Source organism: Opisthorchis viverrini (genome assembly GCF_000715545.1).
Source record: "Opisthorchis viverrini unplaced genomic scaffold opera_v5_180, whole genome shotgun sequence".
In the NCBI taxonomy this organism is placed as follows: Eukaryota; Metazoa; Platyhelminthes; class Trematoda; order Opisthorchiida; family Opisthorchiidae; genus Opisthorchis; species Opisthorchis viverrini.
This window is the reverse complement of record NW_008751837.1, coordinates 115146-128246: the sequence shown is the minus strand read 5'-3', so window position 1 is coordinate 128246 and position 13101 is coordinate 115146. Positions and strand designations below refer to the sequence as shown.

General features: G+C 46.5%; 2 protein-coding genes across 2 annotated transcripts in view; one reads left to right on the top strand and one right to left on the bottom strand.

Annotated features, from left to right (window-relative positions):
* Nucleotides 1–2041: 2041 nt before the first annotated feature.
* The window catches only part of T265_07673 (hypothetical protein), a gene marked incomplete at both ends in the record, with an annotated part of 42462 nt that continues 31402 nt past the window's right edge, over nucleotides 2042–13101 (top strand). The window contains 5 exons of the mRNA XM_009173252.1: nucleotides 2042–2203; nucleotides 2242–2527; nucleotides 2566–2693; nucleotides 2731–2904; nucleotides 12223–12447. Of these exons, the coding sequence (XP_009171516.1) occupies nucleotides 2042–2203; nucleotides 2242–2527; nucleotides 2566–2693; nucleotides 2731–2904; nucleotides 12223–12447 (975 nt within the window). The remainder of the gene's footprint in view (nucleotides 2204–2241; nucleotides 2528–2565; nucleotides 2694–2730; nucleotides 2905–12222; nucleotides 12448–13101) is intronic.
* Nucleotides 10001–12405, bottom strand: T265_07674 (hypothetical protein; the record flags this gene model as incomplete). The annotated part of the gene is made up of 2 exons (XM_009173253.1): nucleotides 10001–10241; nucleotides 12293–12405. The coding sequence occupies 2 exons, from the start codon at nucleotides 12403–12405 to the stop codon at nucleotides 10001–10003; spliced, it is 354 nt and encodes a 117-aa protein (XP_009171517.1).

The window sequence follows — 13101 nt, the reverse complement described above, 5'->3', positions numbered from 1 at the left end:
GAACGACAGCCACTGACCGACAAGAACAAAACCGACCCGGGAAACTTGGGCAAAAGCCTCGATCCTGTGTATCAATCCGTGAATCCGTGAATTGACAGAGTCGATATCCATTTGGATGGCACTGGCATTGGAACTCCAGGATTTCAAGTCGTCCGCAAAAAGTAGAATTATCCGTTCTGCGCCGATCGCTTTGTAGTACGCCTCATAGTCTTATGACCATCTCAACCGACGAGTGACTTCTGCTATTGGTTCCAGACCAACGATCTTCCACTCATCCGCTTCACAAACCGAACACGTATTAACGAACCTTCATACTGTGGCATGGTTCTGCAGTCATCCTCCAGAAACAGAACACCACATGCGTTGACTACCAGAAAGATCTCGCCATCTAGATTGCGTTTAGGTTTTCTTCGATGTTATTGTACATTTATTCCTCGAAAAGCTTACCAGAATGTTGATTTTTCGCCATCTTGAATTCACCTCGACAGATCGAACTCATTTCCCCTTCCCACTTCCCTCCTCCAAACATTGTCATGTTCATTTTTCGCGGTTGAGACGCTTAGTGATTATGCTATATAATGCTCTGGGGAAAGCGACAAAATTAGTCGGAACTTATCCCATCCAGAAGGACCACTCTTTCATGAGCTCTTCTCACGAAATACCACCGACTGCCATAGCGCCTCATCCGCAATTACCGTCTCTTCCAATCTCAAATCTCGCGGTTTATTAACCTTCTCACGGGCATACCTGCAAGGTCACCCGTGCAGTCACCTTCACCCACAGTATACATCGCAGTCAAGTCTCCCTTGTGCTGATTTGTTTAGAGAAAAAGGTTCCACGAACCCTCTATCCTGCTCCCCTGGCTGCATGACTATAAACAATCAATTGAATGACTTCTATTCTCCTCTTGAATGGCTCAGTCAGCCATTACGTGTCCCGAGGTAAAAACTGAATGCTTCTTGCCAGTCAGTTCTACTGATAATCAAACAAAATTGTACAAAGCATGTACATACATACAGATACACTCAACAACTAAATGACGGCTAATTTTTCGACATGACCAGTCGACCTGTAGCTAGTTACAAAGACGCGTTTCTTCCATGCCGGATCAACTCACACCGATGCATATGATTCCTACAAGCTCATCATCTATGAGCAGTTTCTTGCCACCGGCCATGGTTCACTTGGTCACTGAGCCATACATATCTAGTTTAACGCTGCATACCGGACCAACAGCCAGTAGATTCTTCCCCCACGAAAAATGCCGTGCCAGTGGCAACCCAGTAAAAGGTTTGAATAGATAAAGGCTAGCGAATGCATCATGTCAGGTGCCGGGGGAAACGAGAGAGCATGACGTTTGATGGTTGCATGAGTATGTACCGTGTTGGCAACCACAGCCAACTGGTTGTATGCAATACAGAAACAACTGCATGTAGATAGTGCGATATAAAAATATGAATTTCAAAACCTGGCTATGATACATGTTTACGCACAAGCAGATACAGTCAAGGATAGTCAGGGAAGGCTAAAAACGGCTGCACGCTACAGTAGCGTGCACTGGTTGAGTAAGTCCCTGATCGCATACTGATCACAGGTACGTTGGCCATCCCTAAGCACTAGTTGATAAGGCATCATCAAGACGCAACACGTTATTCGTGACACCCGGTAGCCCTCCCACTGAAAAATTCATGTGAATAAGTTGCACCGCATTTTTATCGCAGTGCCTGATCGTAACTACGCAGCGAAGTTGAATGGATGTGTACCGCCTTTCCTTCTCACAGAAAACATCATTCGTATTGCAGAGGGAGAAAACATTGCTTCAGCCCCCACCACTATCATACAGCCGGCTAAATTCGAAACCCACAGATACCACCAAGACCTTGTTGGAGTTCCGGAGGCTGGTTACCTCGAAAAAAGCACTTGCGTATCCTGCACCGCTCGTCAAGCTTGTGAACTGACTTGTGTGGTTGAACTACTGAACTGAAGCCAGAACCGCAAGTGTTGAAATTCTACGCTACCATCACTTTTTCGGCTGGTCAAGATGCAGACAGAGGACTTGGTGCTGGGCAGAATCAAAACAGTCGCGAAGTTCTACTTGGATGTATGCCTCCCACATGGAGAAATCGGGAGGGTAAATATTTATGATATTAGTAGCAGCTACTCCGCGTTGGTGAAGAAAATGGTTGATTCAGGCGAGATTGATGTAATTTTGATTACTTCACTGTATTATATATTTCTTAGGATAGTGTGACAGCTTTGGAAGATCTTTTCCACACTGGGCAGCTAGTACGGTGTTATGTGAAAAAAGCCGTTCCGAGTGTCCAGTCTTCTCAGGCTTCTGATCATTCGAAGCACTTGTCGGAATTGTCTCTTTTCCCTGAATTGGTCAATAAGGGGATCACGAGGAAGCATATAAGGGCGCGAACCCATATTTCTGGATCTGTTGATACCGAAGAAGACCACGGATACACTATTGGGACAGGGATTCAGGGGCTGAGTTGTTTCCTTCCGAAGTCACTCACCACAGGTAAATGACGATTGTTCGTGAACTTCGATTCCTGGCAGAAAAGGTATATTTAGGTTCTGTGATGACCTTCTATCCGGTTGTCTCGGACAATATCACTTTTCTTACATCCGACACGATGCGTGTCCTCAGGGTGACCACTCAGCTAGACAATCCTTCAGACCTTGTGGTATGTCTCAAGATATTCAATTTTACCTGCATGTCAGTTGGACCCAGCCGCACCCGTTCATTTCGGATGTTTGACTCCGGGCACTTGGCTGCGTGCTACCGTACACAAAAAAGTGGGGTCAACCCTTGTTGCCAAGTTTTCGGACTATCTTATATCCATTAACCGCGCCCACTACAGAGGCTCTGAGGACGAGTACAGAATAGGCATGGAAGTGAGTACCTCATACCTTTTGCTATGGGTTGACCATTTTGTGGATACATTTTATGTTATTCATTTCTTGGTGGCCTACATTTCTCATAATGGTTCCCAGCAAACTCTCCACTGTCTTATGGGCCAGTGTCCTACCTAGCAGTTATTCTGAAAAAAAGCGTTCAGCTGTTGCGCCCTTCCGGTGCCTAGCTGCCATGCCACCTGAAGGAAGCACGAGGGCTGGGATACTGCCAGGTTGCCCAAGCCTAGACAGGTCAAGTCGAGTGGCGGAGGTCGGATTCGAACCACGGACCTTCCGGTCAGTAAATTCGCTCTCTAACCACTTGGGCCATCTCTCCCCCTCTGGGGGGTCCGCTAAAGCCTTCCATCGCCGCCCGGGCACACCTATACCATAATGAGCAGTTAACTGGTGGGTGGACGTTTCGCATCATGGCATCGACTTTTCTCGACCCAAGTTGAGCACTCGTCACAAAGAGACTGGGCCTTACCATGGTTTGTGTGCCTCCGTGATCCCTTGAGCCATACTGGGTGGTATTAATGCATCACATAGAGTCTCTCATGCCAGGTTGATGAATTGTTAGAAGTCTGACCAGTATATTATCCTGGCCCTCCATGTTCGGGGTTAGAACATGCGTGGTAATGCGCTTGCATTTCCCGCCAGGCACAGCTGCCTTGTGGTCAGGTTTCTAGTCAGTGGCTTTGGGTGAGGGCCCTAAATGTTCTCCTGTCTATGTTCGGGTGCTCTGGCAGTATACCAGTCAACGCACCACCATGATCGACTGAACATTGTCTCATTGCACATCGGCTGTCACGCGGTGTCACCACGCCCTACTTGCTGCATACTGCAGCGTGGGTAAACGAAAACATGCTACTGCTGATGCCTCCATTCTTACACTTTTAAGTTTTCCCTCTTCTTTGCCCCAAGTTTTATGGCACTTTTAGCATGTCTAAGCACTAGGATTGACTGCAGTGCCGTGCATCACGCTCAGCTGCAGCTTCTGTACGTCTGAATTAAGTAACAACCCTAAACACTTTTCAAACCCTGTAAACCGGTCTGCTTAGCTGCCTTAAGTTGCACACTTGAACCTGCAGCACAACAGGTGGCTCTTGCTCTTTCACTGAGTTCCATCCACATTGCTATGCTATCTTTCAGAAAAAAGGATGCAGTACGCAAGTACAGCACTTGAACTAACCGCCCCCGTTCTCTTCTGGGTTCAGACTGCGCTGCTCTGGTGACACGGAGGCCTCGGTTGCGCGCCACGCAGTTGCCTCTGCGTGGCCGGTTTGGCAAGACCTGTGAGAAGATTTCTAGAAACAGGTTCATCGCAACTTGTTTTTCTTGTTTGTGCTACAACGGACCGTAGCTCTGAATCTGACAAAGACAGTTTCTTTAACGGTTTAGGTTGGTGATTGGCGTAAACGCCTAGATGGGTAGACTAGGCGGTACCGAGGCTCAATTGATTGGTGGTCTTTGGTTAGATACGAGGAGCACGAACAACGGAAACTGTCTTCTTCAGATATGTGCCGATCACAGACTGTTAGTTTGCAGTACCCGTTTGCGGAACAGCAGAAATCGTTTGACAATGTGGTGCCTACCAATGAATCAGTCCCGAATTCAAATTGACCTAGTCGCCGTCAGTTACCAGTGGTGATGGTTGATAGCTCAGTGATTAATGCCCTAGCTTACAGACCGGAAGGTCCGTGGTTCGAACCCAGTCTCTGCATCTCAACTTGGGCAACGTGGCAGTATCCCAGCCCTATTGCCTCCGTTCGTTGGTAGTTACAGCTGGTGCGCAACTGAACGACTACCTGCCGCTTTTTCTGGAATACTAGCATGGACTCCTAACATGTACTTGTGCGTTGCTGTTTTTCATTGCGCCTTTCAGCTCTACGCAAAACGCACACTTCGCCCAGCCATTGAGAAATTAATGGACCCCGAAATCAAACGAAACTTTCAGAGTCCCCTCGAACGCCTGCCGGACGATCGGATGTCGGATATTAATAGCCACTCCCAACAGATATCCCTGGTGCTTCTCAGAGTTGGAACTTCCGTTTGCGTGCAACCCAGCGAACCTCATCCAAACATCGGATCTCTGATAGGACCATGGCTCGTCTGGAGGTTGGGCGAGATGGCCCAAGTGGTTAGTTAGCGAATTTACTGACCGTAAGTTCCGTGGTTCGAATCCGACCTCCGCCACTCGACTTCCCCTGTCTAGGCTTGGGCAACCTGGCATTATACCAGCCCTCTTGCAACCCTCGGGTGGCATGGCAGTTAGGCACCGAAAGGGTGCTACAGCTGAACGATTCTGGAGGGTCGGCGACACCTTCCTCCTGACTGCAAACACACAACCCGATAGATCATCCGACGCCAGATAAAACTTAGTGTTCTTACTGACGGTGAGACTTGGTGGATCCAATAGGCCAAGGAAATGGAATAGGCAAAATATTGAAGACGTCCGCAGGCTGTTCCCCTTGATTCGCTCGGCTGGTCCTCGGAAGTCTTTTTTCGGCGAAACTATCAGGGACCATAATGGCTCTGTGATATGCACTGAAAGAGAACGTTTGGACCGCTAGGTACAGTACTGCGAAGAGCGATTGAGTTGGCCAAATGCTATCTAAAATCCGGAATCCTGGCCTTCAACAGAAAGTCAGACTGAATATGAAGCTGTCTTCAACATCAGAAGTGTCCGAGTGTATATCTCTACTCAAGCGTCAACGTGCTCCCGGCCTTGACGAGTTTCCACCTGCTCTGTTCAATATTGGTGGTGAAATCTTCAGTTGCTTGTCTACCCTATTTGAGTCTATCGCGGAGAAAGAGATAATTTGGATGAGTCGATAATAGTGCCCATTTTCAAAAAGGATGCAGTGAGTATGCTAACCACAGGGGTGTTAGTTTGATTTATGTTGAAACAAGGTTTCTGGCGTCACTGATTCTTCTATTTCTTACGGCGGCGCACGAATGCTTGGCCTGTGAGCATCAATCGCGATTTCTACTAGGTAGAGGCTGTATGCTAACCACAGGGGTGTTAGTTTGATTTATGTTGAAACAAGGTTTCTGGCGTCACTGATTCTTCTATGTCTTACGGCGGCGCACGAATGCTTGGCCTGTGAGCATCAATCGCGATTTCTACTAGGTAGAGGCTGTGTCGACCACATCTTCACACTCCGTCAAATTTTAGAGCACCGCTATATGTACAGAAAACCCACAATATTGGTGTTCTTTGACTTCAAGGGTGGGTTCGTTTCCGTCGATCGGCCAGTGTTGTTAACCATACTTACTCAACAGGATATATGGCAGAACTTTGAACATAATCTGATCCCTATATTCCTATAATTCTGGGCCTGTGAGAGTGGTGTCCGACAAGGATGTCCAGTCTCTCCATTTATGTTCAAATTCACTGGCGCAATAATGAGGCAAACCATGGAGGTTTTTCGGAACCCGGGTGTTCAAGTTGTTGCTGGTAAGAACCTCGTTGATTTGGAGTACGCAGAGGACATCTCCCTCGTTTTCGAAGGTGAAGGTGAAGCGCAAGTTCTGATGAATGAACTGGACACCTTCATAACATATTTTGACATGCGTCTCGCACATTCGAGGTGCAGAGCAGAAAGTACAGTCTATGAACATAGCCCTTACACTTCAAAAAAAACCACCGGAGGGTGTGGAGGATTTCACATACCTTGGTAATTGTATTAGCTCTGACGGAAGTGTATCTGATGAAGTCGGTGCACGAATTTCAAAGCGCCGAACCACGTTTGGTAGCTGGCGTCACTTGTCACATGAAATGGTCATATCACTGGGTCTCAAGGGTCGAGTGTACCAGGCTGTAGTAAAGGGGCGAGATGGCTCAAGTGGTTAGGGCGCGAATTCACTGACCGGAAGGTCCGTGGTTCGAACCCGACCTCCGCCACTCGACTTCCCCTGTCTAGGCTTGGGCAACCTGACAGTATCCCAGCCCTCGTGCTTCCTTCGGGTGGCATGGCAACTAGGCACCGAAAGGGCGCTACAGCTGAACGATTTGTTGTTTTTTTTTGCTGTATCGTTGTATTATGTGGTTACGAGACGTAGCCTTTGCGGACAGATATGAGGGATCTTCAGGATTTTTACTATCGACACCTCAATTGCTTTGCTGGTGTTGGATGGCGTCGACAGATTCATAACGATGTGATTAAAAGATCTTTGTGCAACGGATACTTTATTCATATGAAACATCCAGCACTATCGATTGCGATGGCTCAGTTGTGTTCTACGCATGTCAAAACACCGTCTTCCAAGACGAGTGTTGTTCTCCGTGCCTCCTTCTGGACGGCAAAAACCGTGAGGTGGACAACGCATGACTTGACAGAAGGGTGTGAAGGAGATTGTGGTGAGTTTCGATGTTGTTGCTGCGGTACGCCTTTCGGGATGGCGTCCCTTGGACCCGTGCTGCTCTTGGCTGGATACATTGCAAGAAATGTCTACTGATCCGTGTCAGTGGTGTTCGTGTTGTTAGTTTTTCCCAGGATATGTAGGAAGGTCAATGTATCTGCGGAATGGAAGGCACACCGACACTCAATGAAGACTGCGATATTTGATCGTTTTTGTGCGTGACGCTGATCAAGCAGTTGAAATCATGTGTGTGTGAGCAATTCTTTTACATGGTGCTCTCGGACTCGCATCTTCAGTGTTAAATTTGGGCTTATGAAGTGTCCCTCGCTCACAATTTTAGGTATGCAATAACACAAGCACTGGGTAGTGCAACTCACCTTTGGACTCTTGTTCTATGGCGTGATGGACACCTACTGGTAAACATGGCAATATGACACACAGAAGATAACTGTACTTTTTATTGCTGACAACTTGACCGGAAAACTCTCATTTCTTCGACATTTGAGGGAGCTATTTCATCGGACTTCAGATTTTTGAGCTGCACTCACCACTGGTATAACCGACTGACATGAATCGTTCTTTCATCCTCCTGATATATTTGCCTTGTTTTAACTGCCGCACAGCTGAGAAAGCGGAAAAATGGAGAATTACTCAGCACCCAGGTGCGGTGGTGTTGTGTTGTTCCTGTGCAGTTCTTTTAAGACCTAACTCCTCAATTTCCAACATAATTTGCTGTGCACACCTTCCTGGAAGTTCGGTGCCCCTTCTCACCTGTGAGGATAGCTCTGGACGTAATCGTCGAGCCGGTGCTACTTGAATGGGTATTCGTAAATAGAGGCGTTGAGTCGTCAAGCGGCAACCAGAATAAATGGATATTGTGCATCAGAAATAAGTCTTTTACTTATTTAAACATAAGCATCGGCTGACTGTAGTACGGATTCGGGCTATGGCAAGTTTTACACCCGGCTTCATACTTCTCCAGTGTGTATCGGTCTCGGAGAGTTAGATGCCGGAATACCCGAGTGATAATAGTGGTTGGTTCCTGCCTGTTGGCGGACCATAAACACTTCTGGTAAGGTCGAATTTTTGACACCGGAAAGATCACCTTTCGTCCATCATCCAGTGCTCGCAATCAGTTTCGGTGGTGCGGTCCTGTGAAGTCTTATCGCTCGTGTTGGAGTACGTGTGCGCATCACACCGATTTGTGCGGGCCATGTTCACACCGACTGTAACGAACCGATGCCTAAATTGATGCAACCTCAATCTGGTGGTGCTTTTCAACGCATTCTTGCTAGCAACCCAGGATGCATTGATGGACCCTGAACGCTAATCAAGTTTGGGCCACGCTAATCTGGGAGAATTGTAATTGAGGTGACGGACGGTGCGGACCTTAGATCTGTGCTAGCTCTTGGATTTTTCGGACTGGCGTAAAACGATCCCCGCAAATACGACATACCACCAAGCATAGCGCTAAGTTATACAACGGCTTGCTAAGCGTTTCAAAAAAGGAGATTAAATGGTGAGGTCAGAACCGTGAATCAAAGAGGTGAAATATGCTGGGGCTACGTTGGATAGTCATTCAAACCAATCTGTTCACTGAACCTTGACAAGTCAGAGGAACCACCCTCGCTCACAGCTGATAGACATCGTCAAGCCGATTCTTGAAAATAACAATTCTATTCTCCATTCAAATCCCATTTATCTCGTCCTCCATCGGCAACACCTACTGAGTGTTATCCTAGGTTTTTGTCTGTTCCCCTCCACCTGTCCTTAGCTCTGTGAAAGGCTTTAGAGTCTCCGGTAAAAATAATCCACTACCCGGACTGCTCGAAGCTGAGGATTATGCGCTGTGCGACCAACTGGCAAATCTTTTTTTCGAAAATTCAGACCCAAGAACATGTAGCGGAATGTTTGTCAAGCTCCTTTGCGAACGATCAACGTCCAAATACCTCAAACCACCAGAGCATTGCTGTAATATCGGTTACTTTGAAGACTTACAATTGCTATTATTAGCGCACTCGTCTTCAAGTGAACTCGTGAGCCGTAGAGAGGGTGCATGTTCCCACAGTGGTAGTATTTATGGATATTCATACCTTCGTCGGCTTCGTGGATCGAACCACTCTGAAAGTGCTTGATGAAGACTAGTGTGCTCTTCAAATTCGTAAGCACCCTGGTGGCACGCTCCGGTTGTGTACAAACACTTCTTCAGATGGAATATGTCAAGGACGTCCAGCTTTGCGATTGATGACTTCCTTCAGATTGCCGTTATCCGAGTCACCGATGAGAGCGTAGATCTGCTAAGATCTTCAACCCACCACCCAGAATATACCGTTAAAACCATTGTATTTGGAAACAATGCACAATCAACGTGGCTTGTTCCGGGGGAGCCTACAACAGCAGTCCACCAATATTGAACTTTTTTTATCCCACCTGCCCACTGAGCTCGAGGTAGCTCAGTGAGTTTTCGGTTGTGCAACGGGTACTTCCATTGAAGCATGTGTCCAGCACCATAGGCTGCGTTGGTTGGGACAAGTGTTGCGTCTGCCTAACCATCATTTGCCCAAAAGAGTGCTTTTTTCCTTGCCCAACTCAGATTGGCTTAAGCAGAGAGGCGGCCAACTCGACTTGGCAGTGGGGTTTGAAGGAGATTACGAGACGCTTTGCTGCTGTCGGTGCTACTCGCCCCTCAGTATGGGGACCGCGTGATCCCAGCTGCACCTGGTTTGAGACACTACAAGATATGGCTGCCAGTGGAATTCTTGCTGTTCCTATCCAAATTGCCTGCGTAAATGTCTGGAGGTGTAGGCACCTCGGAATGATTGTGATAAGCCAGCACTCCTCCTCCATCCGCCTTTATTCCTTCCTTCACAATAAGGCTTTCAGATAAATCATGGTTGTACGGCAGCGAAGCATCGGTGTTGAACACTGATGTGATGATGACGATGATGATGGTAGACGGACAAACGTTACGCCTGCCAAATCAGTGAGCATGTGCGAGGGAAATGGATGCGTCTGAGTCATTCGGCGGTTTATTGCTTCCCCTTTTTGAAAAAAACTAGGGCTAGATCAGTCGGTGCCATCAGAAGGAGCACTCATCAGTTTTCCAGCAATAATCAAAGTATCTGAAGATTAGGGGCCAAAACAGTAGCCGCCCAGCACCCTATTCAGCAAAAGTATATTCAGAATATACAACGAAAAAGCAGAGTAGTTTTTGCAGGGAAAAGTAAGGGAGATAGGTTGATAAGATAGTGATGTGAATAATAAACGGAGATGGAAGGGGTTACTATGTAATCAGGTGAGTTAAGTCAGTGGTAAGTCTAGGACTTGTGAAGTGTCATCGAGGTCAGGGATTCAGATTGGAACTAAGATAAGCGAAGTTAAGGAGTTGACCATAGAAAAAATGTGGCCTCGTAGAAAAGGAAGAAAAGTGAAGCGTGTTTGCAGTTAATGTCCAACAAAAAAGAGGGATCCGTGGCCGCTAAACTCAAAAGAACTACCTTACGTCGAAAGGTGTCAAAAATCAGGAACGTAGGTGTTTAGTTCAAAAACATATGAAATGGGGAGGAAAGACTGGGTGCGAATGCATTTAACCATTTAACGGAAAAAGATGGCGAAGTTGGATATAGTAATGTCGCCAGATTGTTAGATTTGGGTTTCACTGAGGAATAGGACAGAGGGTTGTTCGAGGATGAGAATCATTGAACGGCGTATGTGGCATATTCGGACCTTGAAATTGCATGAAACGTTTAGTTATTTTTGTGGTTTTTGGATCCATATCTCTTTATTCAAAGGCCGACATCGTAACATGGAGTGGCGAACGAATCTTTCGGTCATTCCGTGAGTAAACTGTTCATAACTCCGTACGTTACCTCACCAAGATTGTTGGTTTCAGCGGTGAAGTCAGAGTAGAGACTGTTCTCATAGAGCATGTTTTCAAGCACCATTTTAATTAAGGGTATGGTAAAGACAACGAAAGTGTTTAACATAAGGGGAACAAGAGAGCCTCAACCAAAGTAACCAAAGGTTAGTTCCGAAGGAACCCAGGAAGGCTTATTGCGTGACATGGTGAGAAGTGGGTGTAAGCACAGTCCTTATGCTTTAGACAGAAGGATAGGTATTTAGGGAACTAAAGATAAATCTGCTAGCTGATTCAGAGGATTTAAATCGCAGTCAAGAGCAAGACAAACAACAAACTGGTGAATAGACTCAGCGTTGTTGTTCGGGACATGTAATTTGCCGAATGCAACTGTGAACTGAGACCAAGGAGAATGGCCATTCACTGTACCTCGTGTTATTATGGTTAAACGGTATAAACTGGCAACTCAAACCAGTGGGTTGAAGTAGCGGGCCAGATCATGATCCTTCGGGTTGATCGGTGATGTGTTCGGATGTTAGCGTTGACCACTCTCCACCTGTACAAATCAGATCGAATCTCAACAAGAAGTGAGCCCAATTCTGGCCTACCAGAAACACCCCTTCAGCCTTTAGCCAGGCAATCCGGATAGAAAGGAAAAATCAGAGCAACATTGTTGAATGACGAAAGATCCGGTTACCCGTGCTACGTCACTTTCCCCGCAAAAGGTAGGTTGGCAATGGTTTTTCCCAATGTGTTGACGTGATGGTTGCCTATGGGACAAACTATTCCTATTGTTTGACTCATTTTCTCTGGTCACATGAACAGTGACAACAATCAACCAATTCAGGCACAATTTGGATGCATAATCCGGCTTTGACTGGCTCCCAGCCACTACCTATTTAGGCTTCCGTGAACTCACCATTATTTCTACTTCTTAGTGGGATGGTTAGCAGGAACTAATTAGTCATTTCCACCACAGCCATCAGCAGTGTTTAACTCAGGTACACTGTGCATGTAGTTGTCATTCTTGGCTCTGATGGCTGTGTTTTGTGCGCATATCGTGACCTCCACGCTTTCTCATGCCTTCTGTCCTTAAGGTACTCGTTTGCTTGATCTTAGTCGATCCGGGGACGAAACAACTGACCGGTTCGTTGTTGCCCCATTTACTTCCGTCTTCGTTTCTTCACACATCCTCTTGCACCACTATATGTAAGCAACTGCCGATCGGTATGCGGTTGGGTAATGCTGTCATCGAACGCGTTGATAAACGGACAATACATCTTTCAGTCCCGGGTTCGGAGACCCTACAAGCTGTTGTCCGGGTATGTTCTATCATTTACGGTCACTGGTTCGTGTGATTGCCTGTTTTTCATCCATAGCAGCATAATCTCCAAACTGGCGATCTTTCATATTGCATTTCCTTTGTTTGACTAGTCAGTGCTTTTAAAACCGGTTGAGTTTCTAGGTTGATTTATGTGGTTTATGAGGGCCTTTCGTGTTTTTCTTGGAGAAGAGATGAGAAGCACTGGGACAGTATATTTATCCTATGAGCTGATTTTCCGGCACCCAAGATGCCATTTGTTGAACATTTTGACTCAATCTTCCACATTTTCTGCTGCATGTTTTTGTTTATCTGATCCGATCCATTCCAGGGTGTCCTTTTACCCTTTCGTTCCTGTTTAAGATTGTTCATTTTTAGTTCGACGCGTATCACATCGTGTCCTTCCTTAGGAAATGTATTCATCGTTTTTATACCTTTCGAAAGTCATCAGCTCATAGCTCAGTGATTCACCTGTAAGTATGAAGAACCGGGCTACCCTGATACACGAAAAAACGTCACTCGCGATGGCTTCCCATTCTCGAACTCCAAAAGCTATCTGAATCCCATCGGACTTTATCTTTACTGGGGCTCAACCATAATTGGTTGTGTGTGGAACTGTTTGAAATATACAACATAGCGCTTCTTGTTCATGCAA